The sequence below is a fragment of the Camelus dromedarius genome, chromosome 20, assembly GCF_036321535.1.
Source record: "Camelus dromedarius isolate mCamDro1 chromosome 20, mCamDro1.pat, whole genome shotgun sequence".
NCBI classification, from domain to species: domain Eukaryota; kingdom Metazoa; phylum Chordata; class Mammalia; order Artiodactyla; family Camelidae; genus Camelus; species Camelus dromedarius.
In genome coordinates, this window is record NC_087455.1 from 3,853,542 (window position 1) to 3,869,538 (window position 15,997).

Genomic DNA, 15,997 nt, shown 5'->3' on the forward strand with positions numbered 1-15,997 from the left:
GACAGAGTGACGAGTTAGGCACCAGGAGTCAGCTAACAAGAAGTTTCTGGTTGTTGCACTAAAGCATGTTTTTTCTTTAAGATTAAAAATCCATTAAAAAACAAACAAAAATCCCTATTATATACTATCCAGACATATTAAAATCTTGTGCTACTTAAATTGCTTTTTGGACTAAGGCTGGGAACAAATACAAAAAAAATCTTACAAATGCCCTTCCCTCGTCCTCCTTTTCTCCTTCTCTTTCCATTGCAACATTTAAATTTTTTTTTACCAGAATTATAATCCTGAAAATGTGCTAACTATTTCATAAGCAAAATGAAGGTTGTATCTCAGCCTGCTGGTCATCTATTTTAGAGCATTTTTTTCCAGCAAGGCTTAAGTCAGTGAATTTGCTGCTTAGAATTTCTGTATCCCGACTGAAAGAACTGTGTGTGAACTTTTTTTTCTTTTTGCAAATTATGACGCGCTGTGAAAACGTATGTGACGAGGATACCCGTCCGGGCGCTCAGGGTGACGGAGGGAAGCTAAGCTGGTGTGGTGTGTCCTGGACGACTGTAGGAGGGCTGATGGGAGACAGCCCTGTGTTTGAGGACAGGAGAAAGAGTCTCCCCCAGATGCTCAGACAGGCCCTTAGGGAAGACGTCAGACTTGGGGTTTGAAAACCGCTGGGGCGGGGCCGGGAGAGCAGGAGTCCCGCTCAGCCAAGGAGGTCGAGACCAGAGCGTGTCCCTGCTGCTCAGCGTCACACTGCAGAGTTTGGGGGAGGGCAGTGCCCAACTCAGACTAGTCTTCAGCACGAGCTGAAAACAAGGAAAGAAGAAGACTGCTGAACTCCTTACAGAAGCAACGGGGGTAGGTTACAAGTAAATAAATAGACCTGCGGGCTCTAAGAGCCTCCGTTTAGGAACGATGGCTGGAGAATATTGGTATCTTCCCAGCTTGCTCGGTCAGTTCAGTTCTAGCTGAGTTAATTATTCTCTCTCTGTCTCGGTACTTTTAGATTTACATTGTTATCTTACCCTGCTGTCAGGGTTCTAATGTATTCTTGCAGCCCCTTAACGGGGTGCTAAATCCTAAAATAAGTCCTTTATTTCAAGTCACTAAGAGCGAATGAAGGTTTGGATCCAGGTGACAGCTCTTTCCTGCTACTGCCTGTCTGGGTGTGTCTATTATAAATTCCAAGCTTCCACCTCACTTGTAGAGGTTTTTGGCCCCTCCTGGTTGGGAAACAGCTGAGTTCTCATGGTTTAGGAAACTTGAGTGCAGCAGAAGGGGGAAGACGGGGGACGGGTCACGTGTGATCGGGTCGTTCTTTGGAATAGCGCAGAAACGAGCGGTTCTCTGGTGCTATGACGCCTCTCCACTCATCCCGAGGGAACATCGCTGGGGCAGGTCTTAGATACTTTGCAATTTGAGAAAGTCATTGGAACCATAGAGCTGGTCTTTTAAATCCCCCTCCCTTTACAGATGTGAGAACAGAGGCCCAGAAAAGTGGTGTGTTCGAGATGCCACAGTGGCTGTAGACCTTAACTGCCCATGCGATGTTGCACCGCAGGCCTCAGTATCAGGGGATTCTCTACTTAAACTGTACTTAGAGTTTTAATGGATTGACCCCATGGTTGTATTAGTTACCTCCTGCTGCATAACAAATCATCCTGAACCTGAGAGGTGTGAAACAACGGGTTGTCTCACCCAGCTTCTGAGGGCCAGGAATCTAAGACCAGGACGGCTGGGCCTGTCTGTCTCAGGGTCTTACATGCGGCTGTAGTCAGGTGGCCACCAGGATGTACTTGTCTCTGCTGAAGAAGCCGCTTTCAGGCTCATTAACAGGGTCGTTGGAGGCTGTCGGCCTGAGTACATGGGCCTCTCCGTGGGGCTGCTCACAGAAGTGGAAATTGCCTCCCCTAGAGTGTGTGGTGAGTGGTCTGGGGCCAGGGCTGGGTGGGCGGTTCCACAGTGGAACCCACAGTCATGTTTATAACTCCATCTTAGACATGCACACCATCACTTCTGCTGCATGCTGTTGGCCACATAGTCACATGGGTACACTCGGGGGGTCACTGCACAGGGTGTGAATGCCAGGAGGGAGGCCACTGGGGGCCACCTGGGAGGCTGACCTAGCACAATGGATAAAACAGATTTTTGCAAAAATGTGACACCCACATAGTGGAAAGAATGATTCAGGGACAGACGATTTGTCACTTCCTGGCTTTTTGACCTTGAACATCTCTGTGCCTCAGTTTCCTCATCTCTAAGATAGGATAGTATCTGAGAGGAAAATATTGAACCCACTTCAAGTCCTTGGAACAAGGCCTGGCAGATAAAAATGGTGCAATGTCCATCAGCTGTATGCACATGATTATTATGGACGGACTGGAGGATCTTGGTTATCCTTAATAATGAGTTAATACTTCAGGGCATTTGATCTCGCAGTCTGTAACATTACCTGTGCAGGTGAGAAAACATGCGTTGATTAATTGATTTCATAACTATTATTGAAATTCACTTTTGTGATGTAATAATAATAATGAGAAATGCAACAAGGAAATAACAAAATAAATGTAATAATGAAGCATGGTGTAAATAAAAAAGGAAAGATGCAGTTGTGAACCTCCAAGTTATGAACCTCATTATTCAGCCACACACAACTCTCTCATTTATGTGTAAATTTACATGTGAGAGCCACACCCCAAGTCACAGTGAGAAATGGAGATGAGATAGCCAAGTTGGGCTCTGTGTGCATGGAGCTGGGCATGCATACACGCCGTGGAAGTGTCTGGAGAGGATAGAGAATGGTAAAAAATGCAACCCATGAGCATATGTGTGCACGTGTGTGTGTGTGGGCGGTGGTGCCATGCAGGGGAAAGCTGGAACACAAACATGTTTCTGAGGCAGGGCTTGGTCATTGCATGTGCAACACGGGAAGGAAGGGTTGGCGGGGAAAATTGACTCTGGTTATCCACTCGGTACTTTCCACGCAACTTTGCTGTGTGGCTAAAACTGCTCTAAAAAGTAAGGTCTATTTGAAAAAAAGAAACATTACTAATTGAGATTTTAGGGAGGCACCTGATGCTACGTAAAGATGTGAGTTTTCCAACCTTGGGCAGCAGTGGGAGCATCAGAATTGTGAATGAGATGTCAGTTTTGGTGTCAGAGAAAACGCTCCGTCCAGAAACCAGAGCCTCGGGTGCCGTGGGGGCGACAGATGTGCCTTGAGTCATTTATTCTTCCTTCTGAGCCTTAGGAGCTAACAGCTCGCTTTGCTGTTTATTCAGCGACTCGTCTACTCTTTGCCAGCTTATTCAGGGGTAGTTTGTGAATGCGTCCTGTGCTCCCTGAGCAAGCCTCTAGGGAGAATGAGGAGTTACAACTCTAAGCCATGTGTGGGGACGTTGGCCCCAGGCAGTGTCCTTGTCTCAGCTCTGAGGCACTGGAGTAATAGCAGTGGAGGCTTTTCTGTTGCCACGGTCAAAAAATACGCCCCAGGTGAACCCACACTCCGGAAAATCTGACCCAGCCACAGCCATCAGAGCCCTGATGACCAGGTGATAAAGAGAAGGAGACAGAGAACAAGCCTTTTGTGTGTCACGACCTGCTGAAAAGGGGCAGGGGGCATCACAGCATTTGTGTTACTCATTTAACATGAACGCTGACCACGTGCTGAACCACGGACTCGGCTCAGCGGCTGCTCTGTGAGCGCTAACCCCTGCTCCTGCTGCACCTAATGCAGCGCTGGTGCAAGCAGGCGCCCACTGAACAGGGGACCGAGGGATGCTCTTGAGCAGAAAGCTGTGAAAAGCACCAGTCAAATTGAGGCACCCGGCTGGAGAGGCACCTAAGAGAAAACAAGGCTCCTGCGATCTTGACGCAGAGATAAGAATTAGATAAAGAGAATTTGAGCCGGTTACAGGAAGGCGGTAAGACCGGGCGTGATGGCGTGTGTGGTGGAGCTCAGACGGAAGTGGTCCTGAGGACTTGCATGAGTAAGCAAGGGCCTCGAAGGGGTGGGGAACAGCAGGAGAAGGTGGCAAAGGTTCACTCTGTTGCAGTGTTTGTCATGTCTCCGCAGGGGGCTGTGGGGCCCGCAGGACCTCCTGGTGTGCCGGGCGCTGTGGTAAGTGAAGTCACCGGTGGGTGGAACTGTGGACGCAAGCACTGATGTAGTTGTGTAGTTGGGAGAGTCCTTGCCCCTAAGAAGGAGGTGGAACTCTTCGGAGGACAGGAGCTGGATTCAAGGCTTTGCATGCTAAAAATGGGATAAAATCAGAGAAAAGTCGGAAATGGCTGCCTTACAGCATGCTGTGTAAATACCCTGAATGGAGTGGAGAGAGCTTGCCTGTTAAGAAAATGCCACCACCTTTGCTGACATCTTGTTTGTCCCTCAGGTGCAGAGAGAGGGCCTGAAGGGTGAGCAGGTAAGAGGCAAGTGGGTCCTCTCGTGGGGCTTTCGGGTGGGAGCAGAAATAGAAAGGCCATGGCCATGGGGGTGAAACTGCTTGCTGAGCTCAGATGGGGCCTTGCAGAGATGGGCCAAGCTGACTTTCTGCCAGATCCCCACCCTGTGTCTCTGGGTCCCTGTTCAGAACTCTGGGAGGAAACTCGGAGTCAGCAGAGGGTCATGGGGGTGGCCCGGGTCACGTGGAGGGGGAGTCGTGGCTAATGCGGGTTTGGCTTGTGTTACCAGGGTGCCCCAGGACCACGAGGTCACCAGGGCCCACCTGGGCCGCCAGGAGCTCCGGTAAGTCATCCCTGCCCAGCCCTGGGTCTGCTCTGAAGACCTCTGGGTCTGAAAAATAGTAGCCGTTCTTGCCGATGAGCGCTGTGTCATTTGGGAAGCTCATCCCGTCAGCCCGAGTGAACGGGGTGTCGTCCACATCTAGCACAGGGGGAAGCTGAGCCTTGAGGACTGAGCTCCCTGGCACAGGCAAGGCTGTTAGCAAGTGTGGAAGCCGCACTGAAGCCCGGGCAGCCTGCCCCCAGAGCCCCCAGCCCCAGACAGGCCAGGGTTGGGGTTGCTGGTGTTCAGTCTGGTGCCGTAGTTCCTTTTTGGATAAAATGGAATAAAAACGTTGGACACTTCAGTGCCAGCTGACTCATTGCCAGTGCACATTGGTTTTCCCGTGTCTCTGGTGAACACTGACTTTGTGGTGGCTCCAAACACTTCAGCCTTTGGTTTCTCCCTCTGTTAAGAATTTAACGATGTGTAAATAACCATTTGGGAAGAGGCTATTCAAAGGGACTCTGTGATCATGTTTGATGTGAGTTCAGATGCCAGGAATAGTTAATAAGAGTACAGCAAAGTCCGGAGATCAGTCATTGAACCGTGCTCTTCCTGGAAACATGCCACTGCTTCTTTCAAGTTACTGCATTTTACTGAAGAAAATAAGGCAACTCTTATTTTGAAATGTCCGCAAGTCAGAGTTACATTAAGCCAGCGAGGCCCTTTCCTCATGAGGATAAATGTGCATGGATTTGCTGGGGTGAGACTAGAAGAAACTTGGAAGATGTTTCATTCCAGTAGAATTAGAATAATTTCAAAAAGTTTGTGTCAGAAGAAGCTAGCTCCTGTCTCTGTAACCTTAGATACCTTGCTTAGCCTTCCCATAGCTTGGTTTCCAGAGCTCTCTGCCATTACTACAATGTTGAGAAATTTAAAGTAGATGACACACGGTGCTCTCAGTATTTACCTCTCCATGCATAGATGCACGTGTATTTCAGATCCACGACTGGCAAGTACTGACTGTGCTGTAGTATATTTTATATGCACACATATGCATATTTCGTTTGCAAGGGTGAAGTTATTTTTCTTCTTCTGCCAGTGAAGACGTTGGTGCACAGGTGTTAAGTAGCTTGCACACGGTCACACAGCTAAGAAGCAGAACTGAGCTTGGAACTCAGATTTGTCTTGACTGTCCAGCCCAAGCTCGTTTCACCCCTGAGTGCATCAGGCAGCAATACCTCCTCTGAGACATACAAAGGAGAATTACTTTACTTCATGTCTCCCACTAAGGAATAAGAACGTAACAGTGCCCAGCCCTTGACCTGTCTCTCTGGGATCTGAAATGTAATAATGGGCAGCCCTCCCCTTTATGTAAATTTATTATGGTGAATGATGGAGTGAGAGAAACTTCAAACATTTGTAGTCACCTACTTTATATCAAGTGAGATATTAAGACTGGAGATACAGGGATGGGAGCTCATGGACTGATCTCATAGTTTAATGAAAGAAGTATGGAAAAGAAATCATAGTGAGTAAACACTTGAAACCTGTAGGTGATTAATGACAGTTCTCTGCGTGTGTCACTCCTGCAGCCCATTGTACAGGATAAGGAGAGGGTCCTGAGCCCGCAGTACATTGAAACAGCAGACTATGCCAACCCTACATCGCGGTGGAGCTGTCCAGGGTCCTGAAGATGGCCTCTGGGCTAGATGCTCTTGATAGAACGGGATTTAGTGCCATACATGGTGTTGAGGATGAAAGTCCCTTGGAAGGAGTTCAAAACCCCAACAGCCTACCTAAGACCTTGTGGGAAGTGGGGGACTCTGATGAGAGGCCAGGGCTGTAAGGTTCTTAAGGCCAAGGCCAGTGTCTCTCCCGTCTCTAAATCCACAGGGTTTATCACACGGTGGGAACTTAATACCTGCTTATGGAGGAGTGGCCCCGCAACAGGTATTCAGGAGGGACATCGAGTGAGACCTGACTGCAGTATGAGCTCATAACGAGCGATACGGCCACAGAAGGCACTTGGGGCCAGGAGCCAGAACATCTGGTTTCATGTCCCATTTCATCCACCAAGTAGCTTTGGGTCTTTGATGACATCACTCTAGCTGTTGTGTCCTCTTCTGCTTTATTCCTTACTTGGAGGTCATCATCATCAACATCATCTCCTACATAAACGTGCTGTGAGGGTTAAGTGAGTTGATACAGAAAGCACTGTTCTCGAAGCCTTAGTAAGCCCAATACTGATATCAATTGTTATTTCTGCCTCTTTTTGTTTTTTTTTTTAAATCCCCAGCAGCACCTAGCTCAGGGCTTTCTGCAGAGTAGTCGCTCCCTAAATATTCATTGGGTTGCATCAAATCGAGAACCTGGCTTCAGTGGCTTCTGTTGAGAATGGAAAATTTTGAGTTTGTGTTTAGCAATCCCAGGGAGAGGAAAATGTGTCCCATTCTCGAAATGGAAACAGCGTGGAGCATCCAGATGCATCCAAATGCTGGAGTTGTGGAGGAAGCAGGCATCTTTTCATTCTTTCCCCAAGATAAAGCAGGTTCTGGTAGCTTTATAAATGTCTGCTTGAGAGTAAGGAAGAAAGGCCAGCTGGGCAGATCAAATGCAAGGCATTTCTTGATGCTTAATGCAAACTCACCTCGCACAGTCTTCCCTTGTATGTGTGCCCCAAGCTCACTGGAATAATCCTTGTGAGGAAGGGAGATTTAAACCTTTAATTACTGCAGTTTGTTCATACATGTATTCATTTTTATGCTGTTATTAAGAGAAAAGACATTAAACCTAAGTGCAGTTGCAATACTTAATAATTATGCAAAACTTGGCAATGGTAGCTGTTGTATGTTTAATGAAGATGAGGAAATTCAAGTGCAGAGAGGGAATTTCTGGCCCAAATTCACCCATAAAATTGGTGATAGAGTCACAGTTAGAGCTGAATTTTGCATTTTCCCAGTCACATTCCATGCCATGTTCTAGGTGACATCAGTATACATCCGAGTGTAAATCAGGGCGCTGTCAGGAGGTCCAGGTGCTGTGTCAGGGCGTTTGTACCCACGGTTCATGCGGTCCTCACAGCCACTCAGTAGGTCAGTATATTATCCTCACTTTGGGTATTGAGTTAACTGAGGCTCAGGGATGTCAAGGGACTTGTCTGAGTTCAGACAGCAGATACACAGTGGCAGGTTAGGGGGCAGGATTGTAATTAGATCAGTGTGACCCCTTCCTGCACCAGTTTTCCTTGCTTAATGGAAATTACTCTTTCATAAACAATTTCATCTACTTGTCCAGACTGTCATCTTGCATATCACTGTTTACTGAGAGTCAGATAACCCAAGCCAGTTATCACCAAGCCAGCAAGATGTAGGGGAAAAGGCACCAGGATTAGAGCTAAAGACACTTGGGTTCCAGACCTGTCTTTCGTGTGCACTTCATGCAGAGCACTTGATCCTTACTGTACTCACCTTTGAAGCACGGATGACAGTGCCTGTATCTGGGTCACTAAGCATACCTAATTAGATCAGATAGACGCACGTGTTTTTAAAGTGTTACAGATTTGCGGGAGCAGGATGCTTTCCCCCTTAGAATGTTTCCCCATAGAATGGGATGGTATTTTCCCATCCAGTGAGAGTGAGGGAGCAAAGTATATCCTGCAGTGTTTACTTTGTATTTACCATCATCTGTCTCTCCTTTTTTCCCCTTCTCCTCCTCCTAAAGGGGCTTACGGGTCCGGAAGGCAAGGACGGACCTCCTGGTTTGCAAGGTCTCCGAGTAAGTAAATTGTCTTTCCTTCCTGATGCCCCAACTCAACCACACTGCACCCCCTCCCCATTTTAGCAGCTCAGAGAGAGCAGATGATGCCTGTCTCATGAGAGTGGAATGAATATTGGAATTTGATTGAGTTCATCAAAGATGATTGAGGATGGACTGTGTGTTCAGCCTTGAGTTGAGTCCTGGGTCATCTCCTGGAGGTGAGTCTGTGTCTGCCATGAGTCAGGTGTACGGAAACTCACATCCCCGTGTGGTCAGAGCCCCAGCAGAAGGAAGCCCAGTACCAAGAGAACGCAGAGAAGGGGAAACTGACCCAACCTGGGGGCTAGCTAGGGCTTCCTGAAAGGTGATGTTTGAGCTAAGTCTTGAGGAAAGAGAAAAAGAAATAGCAGCAAAAGAATAGACGTCTGCCTGTAGGCTATTAGGTATTTTAAAAGCCTGTATTATTCTTAATATCATAATTTCTTACCATGTTTAATTTAATTAGCATTTGTCTTAGTCCAGATTGTGAGATGGACAGTGTCATAGATCTGCTGTGGGTTCACGCTGTCTAAGGGGGTTGGGCACACTCTCTGACCACACTGTGCATCTTCAGCTCTGAAATCAGGTGACCTGCTTTTATGACTCAGCACAAAATTCAGCCTGTCTTTATTCACCAGTGAACGTCCTCCTTTGGTTTCCAGATACCTCTGCATCCTACAACCATCTTGAACTCTCAAGACTCTAAGAGGCACTTACTTTGAAGGCTAGCTGGGGCATGGCAAGGTGTCATGAGGGGAAGCTGGGTGGGAGAAGTCACTTACCCCACTAGGAGACCTTGGGTGTGTCAGCGCCCGCTGAGCATCACCAGCCCCAGACGCCAAGTCCCCATCCACCAGATGGGTCAAAGCCGGGTTGCCTGCTCCTCTGTAAAGCGTGAGGATCCTGGACTTTGCAGCAAGATGCACCCAGGTCTGAAGCTTAGCTCTGCTTCTCAGCAGCAGTGTGACCCTTCCAGTCACCCAGTCTCTCTGAGCCTGTTAATTTGTCAGTGGGAAGACATCCCTGCCGGCTGAGCTGTGAGGAAAAGTGCCCAGTGTGGGGCTTGGCCTGTTGTGGGCAGCACGATGTGGCGGCTGTCACGGGCCTCATTCTCCCAGCATGCTCAGGCAGGGTCTTAAGAGACAACAGCAGCCTTGTGCATCATGTGATTGGTGGTTAGGTGACCCGTATTTCATCTTGCCTTGAACCGCTCCCAGTGTTGTTCCGAGTATGGTGTTAGCTGGTGAGTGGACTCCTGATACAAAAATGACTGCGAAGGTTTTTAAAAATCTTTATTTCATTGACTCTTACTAAGCAGGGGAGGGGACATACCTTGCCTGGAGCTTGCTTGTCGAGGCCCACGCTTCCTTGGCCGTGGCTTCTTGGCACCTCAGAAGGGATTCATGTGTTCCCCAGGGCTGGCTGTGGCCCTCCCCAGAAACACCTCTCACCCTAGGAGTAACACGCGCCCCTTTGTGGTGGGGGCTGGGGAGTGGACACGCACTGAGACTGGAGACGTGAGCGGGGAGCTGAGGGGACCCAGAGAGGCAGCCAGGGTGGAGAGGAGGTGCGGGCCAGGGTAGGTGTGGTATTATCGAGTCCTTGAGCCCCAGCTAAGCGCCAGACCTCACAGCAGTCCTGGGTCTCCCACCCCTTTTCCTCGAAGGGCAGGCTCTGGGGTAGCACAGCCACGCTTGCCTCTCGGGGACGCACCCCCAGGACGCACACACAAACCTTGTCTCTCAAGGGCCCGACTTCTGTCCTCCCTTCCTCCCTTCCGCGCGTCAGTCTGTCAGCAAAGCTCACATCTGCCCTTACGGAGCACGGGCACTCTGCTCGATGCTCCGGGAATTGAGATGAAGCCCTCAACCACCAGGAGCTCACAGCCTGGGGACTGGAGACGTGTGAACGGATACCCCGGGTGCCTGAGTGGGGACCATGAAGCCTGTGGGTGGAGAGAGGAGAGAGGGCAGCAGGGCTGGGGACAGGGAAGGTGGCATTTGAGGCGGCCTTGCTGGAGTGAGTTGATGCCAGCAGGAATTGAGGGGGTCACTGCAGAGAGTAATTCAGAATCAGGGAGTTCCCCGAATCCCCCAGAAAGGATGTCCTGTCTCCGGACACCTGCTCGTGTCCATCTGCTTTTATCCAGCTCAGAAGTGCATCTGCTTAAGTAAAAGGGCCGTGGACACAGCTTCTAGTTCAGGTTCTGCCAGCATCCTGCTGGGGACCCTGGACCACTTCCTCGTCCTTTCCCTTCTCTGTTTCTCTTTTCTTCTCTTGTCTTTGCTGTTTTTCTTCTACAAGCCCATCCCTGTATCTTTTTCCCCCTCCCTTTTCCTTCCTGCCACAAATTCGTTCATTCAACAAACATTTCTTCAGCATCTGTGGGGTGTTAGGGGTTGCTCTGTGTAAGTGGAACCCTCAGTGAGAAGAATAAAGATCCCTTCCTTCCAGATGCATACATTCTGGCAGGCAAGGGAAAAACACATAATAATTGGCATTTAAGTAAGTGATGCAGGAGAGCCCTATTGAGATAGTCCTATCTGAGTGGATTCTGGGGAGGTGAGGGAGCTGGCCTTATGGGGAGAGCAGACCAGGCAGAGGAGACAGACAGCAGGTGCCAAGGCCCTGAGGCAGGTGTGCTGTGTCTGAGCAGAGAGCCCTGTGTGGTAGAGCAGGCGTGGGCCCAGCAGGCGGGGGCAAAGCCCGAGAAACTGGGAGCCAATTCATGCTGGGCTTTGTGGGCCATTGTGAGGATTTTGGCTTTTCCTGGGAGTGAAATGTGGGGCTATTGAGCGTTTTCAAAAATGTTTTATTATGAAAAACACATATACAAAAATAGAATAGTGAAATAAACGCCCATGTACCACAAACCCATTTCAACACTTACCAAGTCACTGGCCAAGGGGTGTAATTTGTACCCACCCCCACCCCCACCCACCCCCAGGACAGCTTGAAGCAGTCCCAAACACTATCACATCATTGTGTCTGTAAGTATTTCGGTGTATACCCCTAAAAGCTAAGGGGCGTGAAAGAAAGAAAGCGTAATCCCCACGTCCCACCTGAGTCCACGAGAAAGCTTCACGGTGAGCTCATTTTGTGTTCACAGTGTCCCTGGCTGCCTCACATGTTCCTGGTTGCAGTTTGTTCTCTGCAGGGTTTGGGGTGCAGAAGTGGTGGTGGCCCGGCTTACATTCTAAACACATCCATCTGGCTGTCGTGTTGAGAACAGACTGCAGGGGGAGGAGCCGGATTGGGAGATGATGGCAGAGATCAAAGAGAAAGGGTGGGGCCCAGGCCCGGGCAGCGCTGGGAGGGGCATCCGTCCCAGACCGGGAGGTATATCAGGCAGAGGACATGGGGACGGGGCGGAGCCTGCCACCTGGAAGACCCAGCATCCAGCAGGGGGTGGAGAGCCAGGAGTCACAAGGCCGGGTGGTGGGGGTGTGCGTACAGGGCGTGCCGGAGCCCAGGGGAGAGCTGCGCTCTTGGCCTGCTTCCTGCAGTGGACGGAGGGCGGTGACCGCGTGTGTCTCTGGGGTGCTTGTTCCTCCATTGTCACGGATGATCTCCTGACTTGAGCTCTTCCACCCAGTGGGTGTTGCTAGTCAGTGGCTTTCTCTGTGGAACGACAGAGCGGAGACAGACGGTGATGTTGGTGTGGGCTCAGAAGCAGCCTCTGTCTGAGTCACGAAGACCTGAAGCAGAATGATGACTTACTCAGAAAATTCTCTCTCCCTCCCTCATGGTGATCTGCCGGCTCCTCCTCGTCACCTTCAATTGAAATGTCACTCTGAAGAGCTCCTTAATGTCAGGGCGCGCACTCAGGCTGTGACGGGGAGCGCACAAGACGATGACCAGCCCCGGGGACCCAGGAGCTGAGACACTGAGACTGAAGTATGGGGTGGGAGAGGGGTGCTTTGTTTCAGAGATGAGCAGCAGGCAGGTGGTGCGGTCCCTGGCAAAGTGAGTACATTCATTTTGGACGAAGCTGGTCTTTTTCCACGATGACGTAGTGAAAAGGGAGGATCAGGAGCGCGGCACCCTACGCCCCATCTGTGTCCTGCAGAGCCTGGGAGATGCAGGCCCCCACCCCCGCTGGGGATGTTAGGCGCCCGCTGCCTGGCTGGGTTCCCCGCCTTGGACGGAGGCAGAGGAGGTACTGAAACCGTTCCTGAGGTTGTCGTTTCCTCCTGCTTGTCTGAGGGGGTCGCTGGGGAGAGCCTGGTCTGGGTGCAGTGTCTCTCAGCTGGAGTGGGCAGTGCTGCAGTGGCATCTGGACCTGGAACTTTCCAAAGTAGAACCAGCCTGGCTCAAGGCCACCGAGGCCCTTGGACACACAAAAGCCTCCATGAGGTTGGTTTTTCAAAAAGAAAAAATCTCTGTGCCCTAATCACCCACCCCAAAATAGACCTGTCACTCTAACACCAGCCTATTCTGGTTTTCTGTGAAAGACTTTTATTTTTCTTACTTGAGAATTTGTTTTATTTTTGTTTTCTTCACTAAAATGTAAGTCTGTGAGAACAGTATTTTTGTGTTTGCAGCACTTCGAGGAGTGCCTCTCACTTAGAACGCATGTATTTTTATACACACATTAAAATAAATACGAAAATAATATATATAAGCATATAAAATATGCATAAACGTATAATGGCGGTAATGAGGGTCTCACAATTAGGGTGCAAGGGTCACACGAATGCTGCTCTCCGGGTGGCTGGACTTGGGTGGCGTGGGGAGGACTGCACATCTGGTCACCGGGGCTCTGTCCTCCAACACAGAAGGCCCGACTTTTTCTTTAACCTTTGCGCCACCTTTACCCGCTTCTTCCACCTCCTACGCCTGCCTCCTCTGTCAGCCACCAGTCTGTGCTTTGTATCTATGAGTTCCTTTTTATTTTTTTTAGATTCCACATTATTAGTGAGATCCCATGGGATTTGCCTTTCTCTGGCGTATTCCACTTCGCGTAACGCCCTCAGGTTTCCTCTGTGGTGTGAATGGCGAGGTGGCCTTCTTTTTGTGGCTGCATGCGGCTCCACTGCATGCATGCCGCGTTTCCTTTATCCACTGTCGCGTCTGTGGACGCCTGGGTGGCTGCCGCGTCCTGGCTGTTGTCAGTAGTGCTGCAGGGAGCAGGGGGGTGGAGATGCCTTTTCAGGTTAGTGTTTTCGTTTCCTTTGGGTAAACACCCAGAGTCGGGGTTGCTGGCTCATGTGGTAGTTCTGTTTTGGGGGGGATCCTCCATGCCGCACCAGTTTACCTCCCCACCAGCCATGTACAAGGGTTCCCTTTTCTCCACATCCTCGCCGACACCTGTTGTCCTTGTCGTTTTGGTCATAGCCGTTCTAACGAGTGTGAGGTGGCATCTGCCCGAGGTCTTGCTTTGCATCTCCCTGATGATAGGGATGTTGAGCACCTTCTCCTGTGCTGTTGGTCGTCTGTATGTCCAGAAGGCACAATTTTAAAGAGCAAAACTCGGTTTCTTTTGTTCCTTCACTTTTACTTTCCCTTTATCTTACTCTGGTACTCTGGTACCCTGGTCCCACCTGAAATAGCCCAGAGACCATCTTTCCCGTCTGGACAAAAAGGAGGGGAAAAGAAGTTTTGCTTAAGAGAACTCTATGCTGTCAGGCCTTTAAAGTGAATGTAAAATTTGGAATGTATAAACTATAGACTTGTCATGATGGAAGGAATGTCTGAGACTGTGAGATTTTTCTCACAGTCAGAGACAAATTTAAGACTCACAGTGAAAAACTGAATGTCCAGAAATATTACCTGACCTACTGGCTCCAGGTCACTCAGGGATTTGTCACTGCCCTTCCCACAGGCTGGGCACAGTCTCTTCCTTTCCTTAATATCTTAATTTTCTTAATATCTTTTGGTTTCTCTTCTCTCTTATCAAAAGCTGAGAACTGAAGAAGTGACCCTGTGGAGCATGGTGTCCCCCTTCTCACTGAAGACAGAGCAACCCCCGTGTCTCCTGGTGTCCATTGTGTCCTTGGCTTTAAAAACACATTTCAAAAACAGAACCTATCTCCACATGTATAGAACTAAATAAGTTAGGAAGGAAATAACGTTGGTTGAATCATCATTGCATAACAGGCACTTAGCTCTTTTTTTTTCACGTAAGTTTCTCACTTAATTCCTATAAGGACCTATGAGATGTGGCAGCCTTGATCCCATTGTGCAAATGAGGATACCAAGAATGGAAGGGATGAGCCGGATTCCCCAGTGACACACAGACTGTGAATGGTGAGGCCGGGATTAGAACTCAGGTCCTCCTGGCTCCAGAACTTCACTCTTTTTGCTTTAAGATGGTGTGTGTTTGTGTGTGTGTCCATGTACACAGTGCGGTTCTAAGCCAGACACTAGCAGCCCTTTCAGCAGAAGCCTTGGCGAGGAAGAGGGAGGGCCCTTAGTAACTGAGAGCGCCCGTTCTGTCGGACGCACTGAACGCCTGTCACGTTAAGCTCTGGCTGCTGCCCTTGGAGCTGCGAGCAGCCAGGCCCATCAGCTCCCGTTTCTGGTGGACCTGCGAGAGAGGAACACGGAAGTCTTTTGTCAGTGGCAACCTGGGTTGAATTTGTTTTACTTTTCAATTTTCAAAGCCTTTTTTCTGGCCTTTGCCTGCTTTACCAGATGGTAGCAGCATCATTTGGATCGCAGGCTACTGTTTGATTCATATCATGGCACGAAGCCCGAGTTTATTTCAGGACTCTCTAGGTTTTCCCTGAGCACCTGGTTTCAGCTCTAACCAGTAGAAAATAATCACGTTTGACATTTGGAGGCATGGAGAACAGGAGCTGAGCAAAAAGACCATACGGCACATATTAGAATCACTTGCACAAGCAATCCTTTTACCTGATGATGGCCCCTCGCATGGCTGTGCTAACTCATCCTGGCTGGGAAGGAATTGCTGTTCTGAATTTATAGGCTCCCCTCTTCTCCATGGGCAGATAGGCAGTCTTGGAAATATTGGTCTTGCTCAGCATCCTGGCATCCAGAATGGCTTGAAAAATCTGCCCTCGTGATAAATTACAGACATTTATCCAGACATTGTGTTGGGTAGCAGTTTAAAAGAGAAGAAAAGAAAAATGACAAGAAACAAGCTTATGGTTAGTAAAGCAGTTCTTTATTGCTACAGAACTTACTCTGGCCAGCACCTTCCAAATCCCCACACCCAAGTATAAATCCAGAACGCAGAGGGTGTACAGCTGCTGCTTTGTCCAGCACCTCTAGAGCTACTACGTCCACCAAGTACTACCGCCGTCACAGCCAGTAACATTACCATCACCACCATCACCGCCATCATCACCTCCGCTTCATCACCAACATTACTATCATCACAATCACCATAATCATCACCACCACCATAATCATCACCACCAACACCATTGCTACCAGCATTGCCGTCATCACCTTCACTATCACCATCATCACCACCATCACCATCACCATCATGCGTTTCTCAGTGTCAGACCTTGT

At 49.3% G+C, this 15,997-nt stretch overlaps 1 protein-coding gene across 5 annotated transcripts in view; it reads left to right on the forward strand.

Moving 5' to 3' along the window:
- Positions 1 to 15,997, forward strand: part of COL22A1 (collagen type XXII alpha 1 chain) — a 213,937-nt gene that overhangs the window by 92,699 nt on the left and 105,241 nt on the right. For all 5 annotated transcript variants that reach the window (XR_004132600.2, XM_031439674.2, XM_031439676.2 and 2 more), the window contains exons 19-22: positions 4,070 to 4,114; positions 4,386 to 4,415; positions 4,685 to 4,738; positions 8,441 to 8,494. Coding sequence is in view for 4 of the 5 variants with exons in the window: in XM_031439674.2 (XP_031295534.1) it covers positions 4,070 to 4,114; positions 4,386 to 4,415; positions 4,685 to 4,738; positions 8,441 to 8,494 (183 nt within the window). In the remaining variant the exon portion in view is untranslated. The remainder of the gene's footprint in view (positions 1 to 4,069; positions 4,115 to 4,385; positions 4,416 to 4,684; positions 4,739 to 8,440; positions 8,495 to 15,997) is intronic.